Source organism: Hemitrygon akajei, unplaced genomic scaffold (assembly GCF_048418815.1).
Source record: "Hemitrygon akajei unplaced genomic scaffold, sHemAka1.3 Scf000072, whole genome shotgun sequence".
Taxonomy (NCBI): Eukaryota; Metazoa; Chordata; class Chondrichthyes; order Myliobatiformes; family Dasyatidae; genus Hemitrygon; species Hemitrygon akajei.
In genome coordinates, this window is record NW_027331958.1 from 771,247 (window position 1) to 792,995 (window position 21,749).

Consider the following 21,749-nt stretch of genomic DNA (forward strand, 5'->3'; position numbering starts at 1 on the left):
TGGGGTTTGGGGTTTCGGTAATTCCACCATCTCCTCTGACAGCGCCTTCCGGCTGTTGGCTTCTCTCCGCACCAGAGACTGATTCCTTTCCGCACCCTCCAAAATCTTCCTCTCAGCTCAACCATCTGCCCTCCTCCTGCCCCTGCTGGTGACCCTCCTCCTGCCCTTTCTCGGAACTGCGCTCCGTGCCTCGCCTGCGCCTCCTACAGGGGCAACATGACAAACCTACACTTGCAAAGATGCAGATTAGTACTGCGCTCCGTGCCTCGCCAGCGCCCCCTACAGGGGCAACACGACAAACCCGCTCCTGCGGAGACGGAAATTGGCCTCACTGGGCAAAGCGAGCCGACGGCTGGCGCCGCCTGCGGACTGCAGCCCGCGAACATCGCTGATGTAGCTGGCCCGCGGCTCGCTAACTCTAGCCCGCGCGTCCTCGGAACGTGGGAGGAAAGCAGAACTCCCAGAGGACACCCACCCGGTCCTGGGGGGATCGGAACCCCTGCCACTGGGGCTGTGAAATGCATCACCTAAGGCCCACCGTCTGCAGGGAGACAAACTCCCCAGGGCCCTGACATTCCCCGGGGATGTCCCACACCCCTCTTCCTTCCCCAAATGCAAAGTGAGCTGCCAGTTCCTGCACACAACTGGGCTGACTGACGAAGCCCTTTTCAACCACCCCGTCTATTCCTTGGAATGTAGAAGATCGAGGGGAAATTTGGCGGAGGTACACAAAATTAAAAGGGGCACAGATCGGGTAGGTTCCTAAGGTTGTCATAGCCTGGGGATTGGTAGAGGGGACAAGCTCCCACTAACTATAAAGTTCTCCAAATAGCGTGCGTCTCTAACAGCCTCTGACAACCAAGTCCAACTCCCGCCCGTCACGTGTGGCTGAGCTACTAAGCCCGGCGGAACTGTTTCCACTGACAGGAGACCGCCGGTGCCCCAAAACCAGTCACTCCGGGCTGGTGGGGCTTGTCAGCCTTGGATGGTAGCCCGTCTAGGAGGAGGAAAACTCTGACTTTCGATCTCTGCTGCCTTGCGGCCATGCTCGCCCATCTATGGGAACGGCTTCGGGAGTAAACCCTGGGGAAGAAATCCGGAGCCGGGGTCCCTATAGCAGTTTGATGTCGTTTCCAACTTCCCTCCGGCAACCTCTGCGGCGACACTGGTGCCAGGCTGTATCGACGCTTGCCCTTCCCGTGGAATACATCAGTGATGTGGAGAGGGGGAGCCCACTGCAGGGGCAACAGCCGGCTCTTCAAACCTTCCCACCCAGGGTTGTGCCCCGGAGAGGCGCGATCCCACGATCCTCCGGGACCGGCGGCTGCCTCCTACTAGACGGGGTAAAGGCAAAAGCAGCTGTTTTCCCCCACTCAGCTTGGGTGGGCCTACGACCAGAGGTTAAGGGGAAAGCGAGGGGAAACTTCCTCCCTCGGAGGGTCTCGAGGGTGCGGAAAGTACTGCCGGCACGAGTGGGTCACGCCAGCTCGATTTCCGTGCGACTGGACAGGAGGGGAAGGGAGGGCTGTGGTCCTGGTGCAGCTCGACCGGAGTGGGTAGTATCAATGGGCTGAAGGGCCTGTTTCTGAGAGTAGGGGAGCGCGGGACGTGGACGTGGGCCAGCTCAGCCCGAGCTCGATTTGGGGGAAGGGGAGGGCAGCTCACAGGGTCGAGAGCTTCGAGCTCCCAGCTGTGGGCGTCACCTCATACTGGTCCAGCCTGGGGCAAGGAGGCTCTGCCTCCTCGAGGGGCTGCAGAGATTCAGCGCGCCCCCGTCGAGCCTCTCCGATTGTCCTTTTAAGCCCCTGACCAGGAGAAAACGCAGCAAGCTGCGGGCACGGCTCAGCTCGTCGCGGAAAAACCAGCGTCCCCTCCATCGACTCTGCTCACGCTTCCCGCTGCCTCGGTAAAGCAACCAAAGATCCCAACCCTGGCAATCTTCGATTTCCCCTCTAATCGGACAGAAGATACAACAGCCTGAAAGCACATCCCACAGCCTCATCCCCCAGTGTTATAAGACCACTGAACAACCCTTGTACAACAAGATGGACTCCTGACCTCACAATCTACCTCATTACGATCTTCCACCTCCTCGTCTGCCTGCTCTGCTCTTTCTCTGTGGCTGTGACACTCTATTCTGCATTCTGTTATTGTTTGACCTTGTTCCGCCTCAATACACTGTGTAATGATGTGATCTGTGTGAACGATATACAAGACAAGATTGTCACTGTATCTCGGCACACGTCAACAATAATTAACCAATTTCAATTCTGTTATTGTTTGACCTTGTTCTGCCTCAATACACTGTGTAATGATGTGATCTGTGTGAACGATATACAAGACAAGATTGTCACTGTATCTCGGCACACGTCAACAATAATTAACCAATTTCAATTCTGTTATTGTTTGACCTTGTTCTGCCTCAATACACTGTGTAATGATGTGATCTGTGTGAACGATATACAAGACAAGATTGTCACTGTATCTTGGCACACGTCAACAATAATAAACCAATTCCAATTCTGTTATTGTTTGACCTTGTTCCACCTCAATACACTGTGTAATGATGTGATCTGTGTGAACGATATACAAGACAAGATTGTCACTGTATCTCGGTACACGTGAACAATAATAAACCAATTCCAATTCTGTTATTGTTTGACCTTGTTCCACCTCAATACACTGTGTAATGATGTGATCTGTGTGAACGATATACAAGACAAGATTGTCACTGTATCTCGGTACACGTGAACAATAATAAACCAATTCCCATTCTGTTATTGTTTGACCTTGTTCTGCCTCAATACACTGTGTAATGATGTGATCTGTGTGAACGATATACAAGACAAGATTGTCACTGTATCTCGGTACACGTCAACAATAATAAACCAATTCCCATTCTGTTATTGTTTGACCTTGTTCTGCCTCAATACACTGTGTAATGATGTGATCTGTGTGAACGATATACAAGATTGTCTCTGTATCTCGGTACACGTCAACAATAATAAACCAATTCCAATTCTGTTATTGTTTGACCTTGTTCTGCCTCAATACACTGTGTAATGATGTGATCTGTGTGAACGATATACAAGATTGTCTCTGTATCTCGGTACACGTCAACAATAATAAACCAATTCCAATTCTGTTATTGTTTGACCTTGTTCTACCTCAATACACTGTGTAATGATGTGATCTGTGTAAACGATATACAAGACAAGATTGTCACTGTATCTCGGTACACGTCAACAATAATAAACCAATTCCAATTCTGTTATTGTTTGACCTTGTTCTGCCTCAATACACTGTGTAATGATGTGATCTGTGTGAACGATATACAAGACAAGATTGTCACTGTATCTCGGTACACGTCAACAATAATAAACCAATTCCAATTCTGTTATTGTTTGACCTTGTTCTGCCTCAATACACTGTGTAATGATGTGATCTGTGTGAACGATATACAAGACAAGATTGTCACTGTATCTCGGTACACGTCAACAATAATAAACCAATTCCCATTCTGTTATTGTTTGACCTTGTTCTGCCTCAATACACTGTGTAATGATGTGATCTGTGTGAACGATATACAAGACAAGATTGTCACTGTATCTCGGTACACGTCAACAATAATAAACCAATTCCCATTCTGTTATTGTTTGACCTTGTTCTGCCTCAATACACTGTGTAATGATGTGATCTGTGTGAACGATATACAAGACAAGATTGTCACTGTATCTCGGTACACGTCAACAATAATAAACCAATTCCAATTCTGTTATTGTTTGACCTTGTTCTGCCTCAATACACTGTGTAACGATGTGATCTGTGTGAACGATATACAAGACAAGATTGTCACTGTATCTCGGTACACGTCAACAATAATAAACCAATTCCAATTCTGTTATTGTTTGACCTTGTTCTACCTCAATACACTGTGTAATGATGTGATCTGTGTGAACGATATACAAGACAAGATTGTCACTGTATCTCGGTACACATCAACAATAATAAACCAATTCCAATTCTGTTATTGTTTGACCTTGTTCTACCTCAATACACTGTGTAATGATGTGATCTGTGTGAACGATATACAAGACAAGATTGTCACTGTATCTCGGTACACGTCAACAATAATAAACCAATTCCAATTCTGTTATTGTTTGACCTTGTTCCGCCTCAATACACTGTGTAATGATGTGATCTGTGTAAACGATATACAAGACAAGATTGTCACTGTATCTCGGTACACGTCAACAATAATAAACCAATTCCAATTCTGTTATTGTTTGACCTTGTTCTGCCTCAATACACTGTGTAATGATGTGATCTGTGTGAACGATATACAAGACAAGATTGTCACTGTATCTCGGTACACGTCAACAATAATAAACCAATTCCCATTCTGTTATTGTTTGACCTTGTTCTGCCTCAATACACTGTGTAATGATGTGATCTGTGTGAACGATATACAAGACAAGACTGTCACCATGCTACGGGCACAGGCAACCAGGACAAGCCAACAGTGACGTGCTCTACCTGAAGTTGCGAGCTCCCTCCGCCGAGCCCTGCTTGCTGCAGCCGCTGCTCTCGGGATCCTCCAGGCAATCCCGGGACGGAGGCGGGACCTCTGTCTGGCTACCTGAGGGTCAGGAGGAAAGACATTCAGTGTCATCAGACCTTGGTGGTGGGGTGTGGGGGGGGGGGCAGGCAGCTGGCATCGAGGGACACTCTGGAGGAGCGTCAGTGTCACCATCGAATATTCAGACAGGGGAACAGGAAGGGCAGCAAGGAAAGAGTTAAATTTTGTCAGGAGTTATGTCGGGAGTCCTCCTTGGCCTACCCCAAAGCAAGCAATGTGATCTGCCAGACAAGTCGGGGTTGGCCGGGAGTGCAGAACGTTCTGAAAAAGCAAACCGGTCACAGTGAAACCAGTTTTGGGGACTGACACGAGTCGACAGCTGTAATATTCTGCGGAGGTGAGAGAGGGAGGCCCGGACAGGGACAGGGTAAATGATTGCACAGGTATCAGACCGCAGGAAGGTTTGAGGGTAAGGGGCTTTGCAGGGTTGGGGGGGGGGAATTCTTTCTGTGAGTTGGATCATGGGTTAGACGGGGTTGTGACCGACAGCAGGGCAGGCAGGCTCTGTCGGTGCACGATTGTGGCGTGACACTCACGGGCTGCACCCCCCCACCCCCCCAAGCACACCCTCAGGTGCATGGTTCATTAACACAAACAACGCAGTTCACTGTACGTCCCGAGATAAATAAACCTGAATCTGGAATCAGACTAATGTTCAGGGGGGCGGGGGGGCACAGGGTTTCAAGGGAGGAGGAGAGAGAGGGAAATAGAGATGTAGGGAGAAATAGAGAGAATGGTAGAGACAGAGAGAGATACAGATAGGGTGTGAGAGAGGTAAAGAGAGGGGAAGAGGTAGATAGAGAGAAGGAGCGAGGTGGAGAGAAAGAGAACACACTGCCAAGAGTCTTACCATTGACACTATATTCTGCCATCATACTTGACCCATCTCACACTGAACCACCTCACACTTATCTGGGCTGTTACCTGAACATGGTGGGAAGCTAGAGAAGAAACTGTGGGACCCCTGGCCGAGATGTTTGCTTCATTGAGATCGAAGTCCCCGCCCGCTTTCGGAGGACCACTACCCACCCCAGCACCGAGGAACTGCCGCTGCTCTGGGGGTCCGACCTCAGGTCACGGCCTGCAGGAACTCCGATGCGCGCCGTGGCTTTCACTGGCCACCAGAGGGCGCTAGCGCAGGCCAGCGGCGACGTCCCGCAGACAGTTCACAAAACCAGTTCCTCTGCTATGTTGGCCACTGGGCTGCGTGCGATGGGAACCTGCGACTTACATCCCAGTGGTGTGCTTCTGGCCCGATCGAGCAATTTGCTGTCTCCGAGGGAGCTAGCGAGGTTTGAAGTGTTTGGCTTCTAGCCCGCGATCGGCTCCGTTGCCCCTCTCCAACCAAGGCATTGAACACGGTTGAAATCGACGGCAGACAGGAGCGGAGGGCAGTCGGGTGCTTTTGGTGCCGTCGGCCTGCTTTTGCCCGCTCCTCCTCGCACTCTTGCCAGCTGCTGTCGGAGGAGGGTGCGGGGGAGCCTTGGGAACCAGGCTGCCAGGGTTGGTCGGTGAGTCTGGGGGACTTCGAGGTTCACGTTGCTTCCGCTCCTGGATTCTGGCTACTCTCGTTCTGTCTTTGCTGATTCGAGTGCTTTGACGGGGGCGATCGATGCGGACTGGGGCACTTTGGCGAAGAGTGACCCCGCGGCCTGCATCGGACGAAAGTGACCGTTTACCGGTTTGACCTCTGAAATTCCGTGTTCACTCGCTTTGTGCTGTTTGCCCAGCTGGTTCCTTTACTCCGCGCGTCTGGGATTCTGACGTTTCCGCGAATGGCGTGGAGGATTTTGCCCGACTCTGTAGGGTAAACTCCTTTGCGAGATGAGAGAATTGTGTGACTATATTGCTCAATGCCTGAATCAACAAAGAATCACGGTACAGCCCTCTACCCCTCCTGCTGTAAACACAAGACTGTGGTACTGCCCTTTAACCTACTCCTTTACATCATAAAGTAACATGACTTAATTGTGGCAGAAAATTCTGAATATAGGGTTGAAACATCTATACCTGGCACCTTCCTTTCACTGGCAATGCGCCTCGTGCTGATCTCAGTGCACAACACGGCAGTGTAAACAAGATGGAGACGGTGAAGGCATAAATCGCAGGGAGGGCCCTGTGGGCTGCCAAGTGTCCGACAACTAAACAGTGTGTAAGGTTTTCCTTCATCTGTCTGGTGCCAACATATAAAGCAAATTATACTTTAGTCCTTCAATGACTCACTGGATCGAAGGATTTCATGGACCTTCTTTGTGCCGTGAACGAAGACTCGCCATTCAGCCTGGGTTCCCAGCACTCCTGCAATCACCTGCCTTAGTTTTCAGGATGTTCTGACAAACTGTCTGTGTGTTGTGGGCAGGAGAGACCGTCACTGGCATTGTTGTGGGAATTGATAAGACGCACAGGATTGACTCTTTTTAAACTCTTGACTGATGTAATTGACTATCTGTGTGCGTGTATAAAGAGGGCTGTGACTATCGCTCCCTGGAGGACTTGAGGACCGCACCGTTAGTGAGTCACTCGTCCCTCATTTGCGAATACAGATACTCTCCGGCCACCTCGAGATCCACGTCCAATTTACTCGTGACCGACTTTAATTGAAGTTCCTTGGCAAGCTGACTCCCCTGACCAAGGTCTTTCTTTGTTCCGTGGCCGCCTGCAGGAGGACCCATTGTAGTCTGCACGCAGACTTTGATAGCAAAGGTCCGTTTCTGTGCCCTGATGAAGGGTCAGGGCCGGAAACGTCAACCGTTCACTCTTTTCCGTCGATGCTGCCTGGCCTGCTGAGTCCCCCCAGTGTTGCTCGGGTTAGAGGTTCCTTGCATGCCCCGGGCCACCTCTGCAAGTCGCCTGCAACCGAAGCAGGCCTTTGGGGGATGCCAACTCCCTGGGCTGTGAAGACTCCGTCAGACCATTGACTACAGCTCTGTCTTCGATGCTATAATTCCCAAGGAGACCTTGAGTGCAAACTCCTGACCCTGGGAGTGGGAAGACCCCTCCTTGGGCAACTGCATCCTTGGGCCCCTAACAGAGCACAGTCAGGCAGCAGCAGCAGCTCTGCCACGGTTATTCTGAACGCCAATGCCCCGCGAGACCATGTCCCCGGCCCCCAACTCTCTTGGGCGCTCAGCGGCTTCCTGGCCAGAATCAGCTCTCGCTTTGCCCACAGGGTTACAGGCGGCACCATACCGTCACGGGCCGCAATAGGTTGCCATGACAACAGCCATCTCGCCAGTGTCGGGCGATCGAAGGAGCTGGCCACTGGCTTCCAAAAGGAGGGCATGGAGCATGCTCCTGCCCCCATCAACCATGCCAGGGTTCAGTGGGTCGAGCGCAGTCCTGCTACAGCACCCCTGCTTCCTCAGGAACGTCTGCCTCGACCCTCACTGATGCACCGTCCTATCTCGGTACACGTCAACAATAATAAACGAATTCTGCATTCTGTTATTGTTTGACCTTGTTCTACCTCAATACACTGTGTAATGATGTGATCTGTGTGAACGATACACAAGACAAGATTGTCACTGTATCTCGGCACACGTCAACAATAATAAACCAATTCCAATTCTGTTATTGTTTGACCTTGTTCTACCTCAATACACTGTGTAATGATGTGATCTGTGTGAACGATATACAAGACAAGATTGTCACTGTCCCTCGGTACACCATTTCCAACAACCCCAGACGTCTCACTTACCTTGGGAGGACGAGCGGCAGGCCAGGTGGGTAAAGGAGAGGTACAGGGCGCCACTGGGCTGGAAGTAGTGGTCAAGGATCAAGCTGACTCTCTCTGTCACCTGCAGGTAGAGGCGAGCCTCCTCCTGGTCCACCTTCCTCTCCCGGGACAGCTGCGGGCACAGGACAGGAAGTGAGGGGCGTGTGGCCAGAGTACAGATCCCCCGCCTACCCCTCCCGACCCTCCCTCTGGGTCCTGCCCCGTTGTACGGCACAGACGCAGGCCCTTCGGCCCAACCTGTCCATGCCAGCCCACAACCCCATCCATGCCTGGCCCATATTCCTTGAAACCTTTCCCACTCGCGTAGCTGCCTGTCATTGCACCTGACTCAGCCGCTCCCTCTGACAGATCTTTCCAAACAGAACTGTGCAACAGTCTGACGCATAGCAGGCTGCCCTAGTCCTTTCCAAACAGAGCTGTCCAACAGTCTGACGCATAGCAGGGTGCCCTAGTCCTTTCCAAACAGAACTGTCCAACAGTCTGACGCATAGCAGGGTGCCCTAGTCCTTTCCAAACAGAACTGTGCAACAGTCTGACGCATAGCAGGGTGCCCTAGTCCTTTCCATACAGAACTGTGCAACAGTCTGACGCATAGCAGGCTGCCCTAGTCCTTTCCAAACAGAACTGTGCAACAGTCTGACGCATAGCAGGGTGCCCTAGTCCTTTCCAAACAGAACTGTGCAACAGTCTGACGCATAGCAGGGTGCCCTAGTCCTTTCCATACAGAACTGTGCAACAGTCTGACGCATAGCAGGCTGCCCTAGTCCTTTCCATACAGAACTGTCCAACAGTCTGACACATAGCAGGGTGCCCTAGTCCTTTCCAAACAGAACTGTCCAACAGTCTGACGCATAGCAGGCTGCCCTAGTCCTTTCCATACAGAACTGTGCAACAGTCTGACGCATAGCAGGCTGCCCTAGTCCTTTCCAAACAGAACTGTGCAACAGTCTGACGCATAGCAGGCTGCCCTAGTCCTTTCCAAACAGAACTGTGCAACAGTCTGACGCATAGCAGGGTGCCCTAGTCCTTTCCAAACAGAACTGTGCAACAGTCTGACGCATAGCAGGGTGCCCTAGTCCTTTCCAAACAGAACTGTGCAACAGTCTGACGCATAGCAGGGTGCCCTAGTCCTTTCCAAACAGAACTGTCCAACAGTCTGACGCATAGCAGGGTGCCCTAGTCCTTTCCAAACAGAACTGTGCAACAGTCTGACGCATAGCAGGCTGCCCTAGTCCTTTCCAAACAGAACTGTGCAACAGTCTGACGCATAGCAGGGTGCCCTAGTCCTTTCCAAACAGAACTGTGCAACAGTCTGACGCATAGCAGGGTGCCCTAGTCCTTTCCAAACAGAACTGTGCAACAGTCTGACGCATAGCAGGGTGCCCTAGTCCTTTCCAAACAGAACTGTCCAACAGTCTGACGCATAGCAGGGTGCCCTAGTCCTTTCCAAACAGAACTGTGCAACAGTCTGACACATAGCAGGGTGCCCTAGTCCTTTCCATACAGAACTGTCCAACAGTCTGACGCATAGCAGGCTGCCCTAGTCCTTTCCATACAGAACTGTCCAACAGTCTGACGCATAGCAGGGTGCCCTAGTCCTTTCCAAACAGAACTGTCCAACAGTCTGACGCATAGCAGGGTGCCCTAGTCCTTTCCAAACAGAACTGTGCAACAGTCTGACACATAGCAGGGTGCCCTAGTCCTTTCCATACAGAACTGTGCAACAGTCTGACACATAGCAGGGTGCCCTAGTCATTTCCATACAGAACTGTGCAACAGTCTGACGCATAGCAGGGTGCCCTAGTCCTTTCCAAACAGAACTGGGCAACAGTCTGACGCATAGCAGGCTGCCCTAGTCCTTTCCATACAGAACTGTGCAACAGTCTGACGCATAGCAGGGTGCCCTAGTCCTTTCCATACAGAACTGTGCAACAGTCTGACACATAGCAGGCTGCCCTAGTCCTTTCCATACAGAACTGTGCAACAGTCTGACACATAGCAGGGTGCCCTAGTCCTTTCCATACAGAACTGTGCAACAGTCTGACACATAGCAGGGTGCCCTAGTCCTTTCCAAACAGAACTGGGCAACAGTCTGACGCATAGCAGGCTGCCCTAGTCCTTTCCATACAGAACTGTGCAACAGTCTGACGCATAGCAGGGTGCCCTAGTCCTTTCCATACAGAACTGTGCAACAGTCTGACACATAGCAGGCTGCCCTAGTCCTTTCCATACAGAACTGTGCAACAGTCTGACACATAGCAGGGTGCCCTAGTCCTTTCCATACAGAACTGTGCAACAGTCTGACACATAGCAGGCTGCCCTAGTCCTTTCCATACAGAACTGTGCAACAGTCTGACACATAGCAGGGTGCCCTAGTCCTTTCCATACAGAACTGTGCAACAGTCTGACACATAGCAGGGTGCCCTAGTCCTTTCCATACAGAACTGTGCAACAGTCTGACGCATAGCAGGCTGCCCTAGTCCTTTCCATACAGAACTGTGCAACAGTCTGACGCATAGCAGGCTGCCCTAGTCCTTTCCATACAGAACTGTGCAACAGTCTGACGCATAGCAGGCTGCCCTAGTCCTTTCCATACAGAACTGTGCAACAGTCTGACGCATAGCAGGCTGCCCTAGTCCTTTCCATACAGAACTGTGCAACAGTCTGACGCATAGCAGGCTGCCCTAGTCCTTTCCAAACAGAACTGGGCAACAGTCTGACGCATAGCAGGCTGCCCTAGTCCTTTCCATACAGAACTGTGCAAAAGTCTGACACATAGCAGGGTGCCCTAGTCCTTTCCATACAGAACTGTGCAACAGTCTGACGCATAGCAGGGTGCCCTAGTCCTTTCCATACAGAACTGTGCAACAGTCTGACGCATAGCAGGCTGCCCTAGTCCTTTCCATACAGAACTGTGCAACAGTCTGACACATAGCAGGGTGCCCTAGTCCTTTCCATACAGAACTGTGCAACAGTCTGACGCATAGCAGGCTGCCCTAGTCCTTTCCATACAGAACTGTCCAACAGTCTGAAACATAGCAGGGTGCCCTAGTCCTTTCCAAACAGAACTGTGCAACAGTCTGACACATAGCAGGCTGCCCTAGTCCTTTCCATACAGAACTGTCCAACAGTCTGACACATAGCAGGCTGCCCTAGTCCTTTCCATACAGAACTGTCCAACAGTCTGACGCATAGCAGGCTGCCCTAGTCCTTTCCATACAGAACTGTGCAACAGTCTGACGCATAGCAGGCTGCCCTAGTCCTTTCCATACAGAACTGTGCAACAGTCTGACACATAGCAGGCTGCCCTAGTCCTTTCCATACAGAACTGTGCAACAGTCTGACACATAGCAGGCTGCCCTAGTCCTTTCCATACAGAACTGTGCAACAGTCTGACACATAGCAGGCTGCCCTAGTCCTTTCCATACAGAACTGTGCAACAGTCTGACACATAGCAGGCTGCCCTAGTCCTTTCCATACAGAACTGTGCAACAGTCTGACACATAGCAGGGTGCCCTAGTCCTTTCCATACAGAACTGTGCAACAGTCTGACGCATAGCAGGCTGCCCTAGTCCTTTCCATACAGAACTGTGCAACAATCTGACGCATAGCAGGGTGCCCTAGTCCTTTCCATATAGAACTGTGCAACAGTCTGACACATAGCAGGCTGCCCTAGTCCTTTCCATACAGAACTGTGCAACAGTCTGACGCATAGCAGGCTGCCCTAGCCCTTTCCAAACAGAACTGTCCAACAGTCTGACGCATAGCAGGCTGCCCTAGTCCTTTCCATACAGAACTGTGCAACAGTCTGACGCATAGCAGGCTGCCCTAGTCCTTTCCATACAGAACTGTCCAACAGTCTGACGCATAGCAGGCTGCCCTAGTCCTTTCCAAACAGAACTGTGCAACAGTCTGACGCATAGCAGGCTGCCCTAGTCCTTTCCATACAGAACTGTGCAACAGTCTGACGCATAGCAGGCTGCCCTAGTCCTTTCCATACAGAACTGTGCAACAGTCTGACGCATAGCAGGCTCCCTAGTCCTTTCCATACAGAACTGTGCAACAGTCTGACACATAGCAGGCTGCCCTAGTCCTTTCCATACAGAACTGTGCAACAGTCTGACGCATAGCAGGGTGCCCTAGTCCTTTCCATACAGAACTGTGCAACAGTCTGACGCATAGCAGGCTGCCCTAGTCCTTTCCATACAGAACTGTGCAACAGTCTGACGCATAGCAGGCTGCCCTAGTCCTTTCCATACAGAACTGTGCAACAGTCTGACACATAGCAGGCTGCCCTAGTCCTTTCCATACAGAACTGTGCAACAGTCTGACGCATAGCAGGCTGCCCTAGTCCTTTCCATACAGAACTGTGCAACAGTCTGACACATAGCAGGCTGCCCTAGTCCTTTCCATACAGAACTGTGCAACAGTCTGACGCATAGCAGGCTGCCCTAGTCCTTTCCATACAGAACTGTGCAACAGTCTGACGCATAGCAGGGTGCCCTAGTCCTTTCCATACAGAACTGTGCAACAGTCTGACGCATAGCAGGCTGCCCTAGTCCTTTCCATACAGAACTGTGCAACAGTCTGACGCATAGCAGGCTGCCCTAGTCCTTTCCATACAGAACTGTGCAACAGTCTGACGCATAGCAGGCTGCCCTAGTCCTTTCCATACAGAACTGTGCAACAGTCTGACACATAGCAGGCTGCCCTAGTCCTTTCCATACAGAACTGTGCAACAGTCTGACACATAGCAGGCTGCCCTAGTCCTTTCCATACAGAACTGTGCAACAGTCTGACACATAGCAGGGTGCCCTAGTCCTTTCCATACAGAACTGTGCAACAGTCTGACGCATAGCAGGCTGCCCTAGTCCTTTCCATACAGAACTGTGCAACAGTCTGACACATAGCAGGCTGCCCTAGTCCTTTCCATACAGAACTGTGCAACAGTCTGACACATAGCAGGCTGCCCTAGTCCTTTCCATACAGAACTGTGCAACAGTCTGACACATAGCAGGGTGCCCTAGTCCTTTCCATACAGAACTGTGCAACAGTCTGACGCATAGCAGGCTGCCCTAGTCCTTTCCATACAGAACTGTGCAACAGTCTGACGCATAGCAGGGTGCCCTAGTCCTTTCCATACAGAACTGTGCAACAGTCTGACACATAGCAGGCTGCCCTAGTCCTTTCCATACAGAACTGTGCAACAGTCTGACGCATAGCAGGCTGCCCTAGCCCTTTCCAAACAGAACTGTCCAACAGTCTGACGCATAGCAGGCTGCCCTAGTCCTTTCCATACAGAACTGTGCAACAGTCTGACGCATAGCAGGCTGCCCTAGTCCTTTCCATACAGAACTGTCCAACAGTCTGACGCATAGCAGGGTGCCCTAGTCCTTTCCAAACAGAACTGTGCAACAGTCTGACGCATAGCAGGCTGCCCTAGTCCTTTCCATACAGAACTGTGCAACAGTCTGACGCATAGCAGGCTGCCCTAGTCCTTTCCATACAGAACTGTGCAACAGTCTGACGCATAGCAGGGTGCCCTAGCCCTTTCCAAACAGAACTGTCCAACAGTCTGACGCATAGCAGGCTGCCCTAGTCCTTTCCATACAGAACTGTCCAACAGTCTGACGCATAGCAGGCTGCCCTAGTCCTTTCCATACAGAACTGTGCAACAGTCTGACGCATAGCAGGGTGCCCTAGTCCTTTCCATACAGAACTGTCCAACAGTCTGACACATAGCAGGCTGCCCTAGTCCTTTCCATACAGAACTGTCCAACAGTCTGACACATAGCAGGCTGCCCTAGTCCTTTCCATACAGAACTGTGCAACAGTCTGACGCATACCAGGGTGCCCTAGTCCTTTCCATACAGAACTGTCCAACAGTCTGACACATAGCAGGGTGCCCTAGTCCTTTCCATACAGAACTGTCCAACAGTCTGACACATAGCAGGCTGCCCTAGTCCTTTCCATACAGAACTGTCCAACAGTCTGACACATAGCAGGCTGCCCTAGTCCTTTCCATACAGAACTGTGCAACAGTCTGACACATAGCAGGCTGCCCTAGTCCTTTCCATACAGAACTGTGCAACAGTCTGACGCATAGCAGGCTGCCCTAGTCCTTTCCATACAGAACTGTGCAACAGTCTGACACATAGCAGGGTGCCCTAGTCCTTTCCATACAGAACTGTGCAACAGTCTGACACATAGCAGGGTGCCCTAGTCCTTTCCATACAGAACTGTGCAACAGTCTGACACATAGCAGGGTGCCCTAGTCCTTTCCATACAGAACTGTCCAACAGTCTGACACATAGCAGGCTGCCCTAGTCCTTTCCATACAGAACTGTCCAACAGTCTGACGCATAGCAGGCTGCCCTAGTCCTTTCCATACAGAACTGTCCAACAGTCTGACGCATAGCAGGGTGCCCTAGTCCTTTCCATACAGAACTGTCCAACAGTCTGACACATAGCAGGGTGCCCTAGTCCTTTCCATACAGAACTGTCCAACAGTCTGACACATAGCAGGGTGCCCTAGTCCTTTCCATACAGAACTGGGCAACAGTCTGACGCATAGCAGGCTGCCCTAGTCCTTTCCATACAGAACTGTGCAACAGTCTGACACATAGCAGGCTGCCCTAGTCCTTTCCATACAGAACTGTGCAACAGTCTGACGCATAGCAGGGTGCCCTAGTCCTTTCCATACAGAACTGTCCAACAGTCTGACGCATAGCAGGGTGCCCTAGTCATTTCCATACAGAACTGTGCAACAGTCTGACGCATAGCAGGGTGCCCTAGTCCTTTCCAAACAGAACTGGGCAACAGTCTGACGCATAGCAGGCTGCCCTAGTCCTTTCCATACAGAACTGTGCAACAGTCTGACGCATAGCAGGGTGCCCTAGTCCTTTCCATACAGAACTGTGCAACAGTCTGACACATAGCAGGCTGCCCTAGTCCTTTCCATACAGAACTGTGCAACAGTCTGACACATAGCAGGGTGCCCTAGTCCTTTCCATACAGAACTGTGCAACAGTCTGACACATAGCAGGGTGCCCTAGTCCTTTCCAAACAGAACTGGGCAACAGTCTGACGCATAGCAGGCTGCCCTAGTCCTTTCCATACAGAACTGTGCAACAGTCTGACGCATAGCAGGGTGCCCTAGTCCTTTCCATACAGAACTGTGCAACAGTCTGACACATAGCAGGCTGCCCTAGTCCTTTCCATACAGAACTGTGCAACAGTCTGACACATAGCAGGGTGCCCTAGTCCTTTCCATACAGAACTGTGCAACAGTCTGACACATAGCAGGCTGCCCTAGTCCTTTCCATACAGAACTGTGCAACAGTCTGACACATAGCAGGGTGCCCTAGTCCTTTCCATACAGAACTGTGCAACAGTCTGACACATAGCAGGGTGCCCTAGTCCTTTCCATACAGAACTGTGCAACAGTCTGACGCATAGCAGGCTGCCCTAGTCCTTTCCATACAGAACTGTGCAACAGTCTGACGCATAGCAGGCTGCCCTAGTCCTTTCCATACAGAACTGTGCAACAGTCTGACGCATAGCAGGCTGCCCTAGTCCTTTCCATACAGAACTGTGCAACAGTCTGACGCATAGCAGGCTGCCCTAGTCCTTTCCATACAGAACTGTGCAACAGTCTGACGCATAGCAGGCTGCCCTAGTCCTTTCCAAACAGAACTGGGCAACAGTCTGACGCATAGCAGGCTGCCCTAGTCCTTTCCATACAGAACTGTGCAAAAGTCTGACACATAGCAGGGTGCCCTAGTCCTTTCCATACAGAACTGTGCAACAGTCTGACGCATAGCAGGGTGCCCTAGTCCTTTCCATACAGAACTGTGCAACAGTCTGACGCATAGCAGGCTGCCCTAGTCCTTTCCATACAGAACTGTGCAACAGTCTGACACATAGCAGGGTGCCCTAGTCCTTTCCATACAGAACTGTGCAACAGTCTGACGCATAGCAGGCTGCCCTAGTCCTTTCCATACAGAACTGTCCAACAGTCTGAAACATAGCAGGGTGCCCTAGTCCTTTCCAAACAGAACTGTGCAACAGTCTGACACATAGCAGGCTGCCCTAGTCCTTTCCATACAGAACTGTCCAACAGTCTGACACATAGCAGGCTGCCCTAGTCCTTTCCATACAGAACTGTCCAACAGTCTGACGCATAGCAGGCTGCCCTAGTCCTTTCCATACAGAACTGTGCAACAGTCTGACGCATAGCAGGCTGCCCTAGTCCTTTCCATACAGAACTGTGCAACAGTCTGACACATAGCAGGCTGCCCTAGTCCTTTCCATACAGAACTGTGCAACAGTCTGACACATAGCAGGCTGCCCTAGTCCTTTCCATACAGAACTGTGCAACAGTCTGACACATAGCAGGCTGCCCTAGTCCTTTCCATACAGAACTGTGCAACAGTCTGACACATAGCAGGCTGCCCTAGTCCTTTCCATACAGAACTGTGCAACAGTCTGACACATAGCAGGGTGCCCTAGTCCTTTCCATACAGAACTGTGCAACAGTCTGACGCATAGCAGGCTGCCCTAGTCCTTTCCATACAGAACTGTGCAACAATCTGACGCATAGCAGGGTGCCCTAGTCCTTTCCATATAGAACTGTGCAACAGTCTGACACATAGCAGGCTGCCCTAGTCCTTTCCATACAGAACTGTGCAACAGTCTGACGCATAGCAGGCTGCCCTAGCCCTTTCCAAACAGAACTGTCCAACAGTCTGACGCATAGCAGGCTGCCCTAGTCCTTTCCATACAGAACTGTGCAACAGTCTGACGCATAGCAGGCTGCCCTAGTCCTTTCCATACAGAACTGTCCAACAGTCTGACGCATAGCAGGCTGCCCTAGTCCTTTCCAAACAGAACTGTGCAACAGTCTGACGCATAGCAGGCTGCCCTAGTCCTTTCCATACAGAACTGTGCAACAGTCTGACGCATAGCAGGCTCCCTAGTCCTTTCCATACAGAACTGTGCAACAGTCTGACACATAGCAGGCTGCCCTAGTCCTTTCCATACAGAACTGTGCAACAGTCTGACGCATAGCAGGGTGCCCTAGTCCTTTCCATACAGAACTGTGCAACAGTCTGACGCATAGCAGGCTGCCCTAGTCCTTTCCATACAGAACTGTGCAACAGTCTGACGCATAGCAGGCTGCCCTAGTCCTTTCCATACAGAACTGTGCAACAGTCTGACACATAGCAGGCTGCCCTAGTCCTTTCCATACAGAACTGTGCAACAGTCTGACGCATAGCAGGCTGCCCTAGTCCTTTCCATACAGAACTGTGCAACAGTCTGACACATAGCAGGCTGCCCTAGTCCTTTCCATACAGAACTGTGCAACAGTCTGACGCATAGCAGGCTGCCCTAGTCCTTTCCATACAGAACTGTGCAACAGTCTGACGCATAGCAGGGTGCCCTAGTCCTTTCCATACAGAACTGTGCAACAGTCTGACGCATAGCAGGCTGCCCTAGTCCTTTCCATACAGAACTGTGCAACAGTCTGACACATAGCAGGCTGCCCTAGTCCTTTCCATACAGAACTGTGCAACAGTCTGACGCATAGCAGGCTGCCCTAGTCCTTTCCATACAGAACTGTGCAACAGTCTGACACATAGCAGGCTGCCCTAGTCCTTTCCATACAGAACTGTGCAACAGTCTGACACATAGCAGGCTGCCCTAGTCCTTTCCATACAGAACTGTGCAACAGTCTGACACATAGCAGGGTGCCCTAGTCCTTTCCATACAGAACTGTGCAACAGTCTGACGCATAGCAGGCTGCCCTAGTCCTTTCCATACAGAACTGTGCAACAGTCTGACACATAGCAGGCTGCCCTAGTCCTTTCCATACAGAACTGTGCAACAGTCTGACACATAGCAGGCTGCCCTAGTCCTTTCCATACAGAACTGTGCAACAGTCTGACACATAGCAGGGTGCCCTAGTCCTTTCCATACAGAACTGTGCAACAGTCTGACGCATAGCAGGCTGCCCTAGTCCTTTCCATACAGAACTGTGCAACAGTCTGACGCATAGCAGGGTGCCCTAGTCCTTTCCATACAGAACTGTGCAACAGTCTGACACATAGCAGGCTGCCCTAGTCCTTTCCATACAGAACTGTGCAACAGTCTGACGCATAGCAGGCTGCCCTAGCCCTTTCCAAACAGAACTGTCCAACAGTCTGACGCATAGCAGGCTGCCCTAGTCCTTTCCATACAGAACTGTGCAACAGTCTGACGCATAGCAGGCTGCCCTAGTCCTTTCCATACAGAACTGTCCAACAGTCTGACGCATAGCAGGGTGCCCTAGTCCTTTCCAAACAGAACTGTGCAACAGTCTGACGCATAGCAGGCTGCCCTAGTCCTTTCCATACAGAACTGTGCAACAGTCTGACGCATAGCAGGCTGCCCTAGTCCTTTCCATACAGAACTGTGCAACAGTCTGACGCATAGCAGGGTGCCCTAGCCCTTTCCAAACAGAACTGTCCAACAGTCTGACGCATAGCAGGCTGCCCTAGTCCTTTCCATACAGAACTGTCCAACAGTCTGACGCATAGCAGGCTGCCCTAGTCCTTTCCATACAGAACTGTGCAACAGTCTGACGCATAGCAGGGTGCCCTAGTCCTTTCCATACAGAACTGTCCAACAGTCTGACACATAGCAGGCTGCCCTAGTCCTTTCCATACAGAACTGTCCAACAGTCTGACACATAGCAGGCTGCCCTAGTCCTTTCCATACAGAACTGTGCAACAGTCTGACGCATACCAGGGTGCCCTAGTCCTTTCCATACAGAACTGTCCAACAGTCTGACACATAGCAGGGTGCCCTAGTCCTTTCCATACAGAACTGTCCAACAGTCTGACACATAGCAGGCTGCCCTAGTCCTTTCCATACAGAACTGTCCAACAGTCTGACACATAGCAGGCTGCCCTAGTCCTTTCCATACAGAACTGTGCAACAGTCTGACACATAGCAGGCTGCCCTAGTCCTTTCCATACAGAACTGTGCAACAGTCTGACGCATAGCAGGCTGCCCTAGTCCTTTCCATACAGAACTGTGCAACAGTCTGACACATAGCAGGGTGCCCTAGTCCTTTCCATACAGAACTGTGCAACAGTCTGACACATAGCAGGGTGCCCTAGTCCTTTCCATACAGAACTGTGCAACAGTCTGACACATAGCAGGGTGCCCTAGTCCTTTCCATACAGAACTGTCCAACAGTCTGACACATAGCAGGCTGCCCTAGTCCTTTCCATACAGAACTGTCCAACAGTCTGACGCATAGCAGGCTGCCCTAGTCCTTTCCATACAGAACTGTCCAACAGTCTGACGCATAGCAGGGTGCCCTAGTCCTTTCCATACAGAACTGTCCAACAGTCTGACACATAGCAGGGTGCCCTAGTCCTTTCCATACAGAACTGTCCAACAGTCTGACACATAGCAGGGTGCCCTAGTCCTTTCCATACAGAACTGGGCAACAGTCTGACGCATAGCAGGCTGCCCTAGTCCTTTCCATACAGAACTGTGCAACAGTCTGACACATAGCAGGCTGCCCTAGTCCTTTCCATACAGAACTGTGCAACAGTCTGACGCATAGCAGGGTGCCCTAGTCCTTTCCATACAGAACTGTCCAACAGTCTGACGCATAGCAGGGTGCCCTAGTCCTTTCCATACAGAACTGTCCAACAGTCTGACGCATAGCAGGCTGCCCTAGTCCTTTCCAAACAGAACTGTGCAACAGTCTGACGCATAGCAGGCTGCCCTAGTCCTTTCCATACAGAACTGTGCAACAGTCTGACGCATAGCAGGCTGCCCTAGTCCTTTCCATACAGAACTGTGCAACAGTCTGACGCATAGCAGGCTGCCCTAGTCCTTTCCATACAGAACTGTCCGACAGTCTGACACATAGCAGGCTGCCCTAGTCCTTTCCATACAGAACTGTGCAACAGTCTGACGCATACCAGGGTGCCCTAGTCCTTTCCATACAGAACTGTCCAACAGTCTGACACATAGCAGGGTGCCCTAGTCCTTTCCATACAGAACTGTCCAACAGTCTGACACATAGCAGGCTGCCCTAGTCCTTTCCATACAGAACTGTCCAACAGTCTGACACATAGCAGGCTGCCCTAGTCCTTTCCATACAGAACTGTGCAACAGTCTGACACATAGCAGGGTGCCCTAGTCCTTTCCATACAGAACTGTGCAACAGTCTGACACATAGCAGGGTGCCCTAGTCCTTTCTATACAGAACTGTGCAACAGTCTGACACATAGCAGGGTGCCCTAGTCCTTTCCATACAGAACTGTGCAACAGTCTGACACATAGCAGGGTGCCCTAGTCCTTTCCATACAGAACTGTCCAACAGTCTGACACATAGCAGGCTGCCCTAGTCCTTTCCATACAGAACTGTCCAACAGTCTGACGCATAGCAGGCTGCCCTAGTCCTTTCCATACAGAACTGTCCAACAGTCTGACGCATAGCAGGGTGCCCTAGTCCTTTCCATACAGAACTGTCCAACAGTCTGACACATAGCAGGGTGCCCTAGTCCTTTCCATACAGAACTGGGCAACAGTCTGACGCATAGCAGGCTGCCCTAGTCCTTTCCATACAGAACTGTGCAACAGTCTGACACATAGCAGGCTGCCCTAGTCCTTTCCATACAGAACTGTGCAACAGTCTGACGCATAGCAGGGTGCCCTAGTCCTTTCCATACAGAACTGTCCAACAGTCTGACGCATAGCAGGGTGCCCTAGTCCTTTCCATACAGAACTGTCCAACAGTCTGACGCATAGCAGGCTGCCCTAGTCCTTTCCATACAGAACTGTGCAACAGTCTGACGCATAGCAGGCTGCCCTAGTCCTTTCCAAACAGAACTGTGCAACAGTCTGACGCATAGCAGGCTGCCCTAGTCCTTTCCATACAGAACTGTGCAACAGTCTGACACATAGCAGGCTGCCCTAGTCCTTTCCATACAGAACTGTGCAACAGTCTGACGCATAGCAGGGTGCCCTAGTCCTTTCCATACAGAACTGTCCAACAGTCTGACGCATAGCAGGCTGCCCTAGTCCTTTCCATACAGAACTGTGCAACAGTCTGACGCATAGCAGGCTGCCCTAGTCCTTTCCATACAGAACTGTGCAACAGTCTGACGCATAGCAGGCTGCCCTAGTCCTTTCCATACAGAACTGTGCAACAGTCTGACACATAGCAGGCTGCCCTAGTCCTTTCCATACAGAACTGTGCAACAGTCTGACGCATAGCAGGGTGCCCTAGTCCTTTCCATACAGAACTGTGCAACAGTCTGACGCATAGCAGGCTGCCCTAGTCCTTTCCATACAGAACTGTGCAACAGT

General features: G+C 51.2%; 1 protein-coding gene across 1 annotated transcript in view; it reads right to left on the reverse strand.

Moving 5' to 3' along the window:
• The window catches only part of LOC140722211 (prolyl 3-hydroxylase 1-like), a 112,063-nt gene that overhangs the window by 65,952 nt on the left and 24,362 nt on the right, over positions 1 to 21,749 (reverse strand). Inside the window, exons 11-12 of the mRNA XM_073037000.1 lie at positions 8,337 to 8,487; positions 4,537 to 4,639 (exon numbers count right to left, since the gene is read on the reverse strand). Of these exons, the coding sequence (XP_072893101.1) occupies positions 4,537 to 4,639; positions 8,337 to 8,487 (254 nt within the window). The remainder of the gene's footprint in view (positions 1 to 4,536; positions 4,640 to 8,336; positions 8,488 to 21,749) is intronic.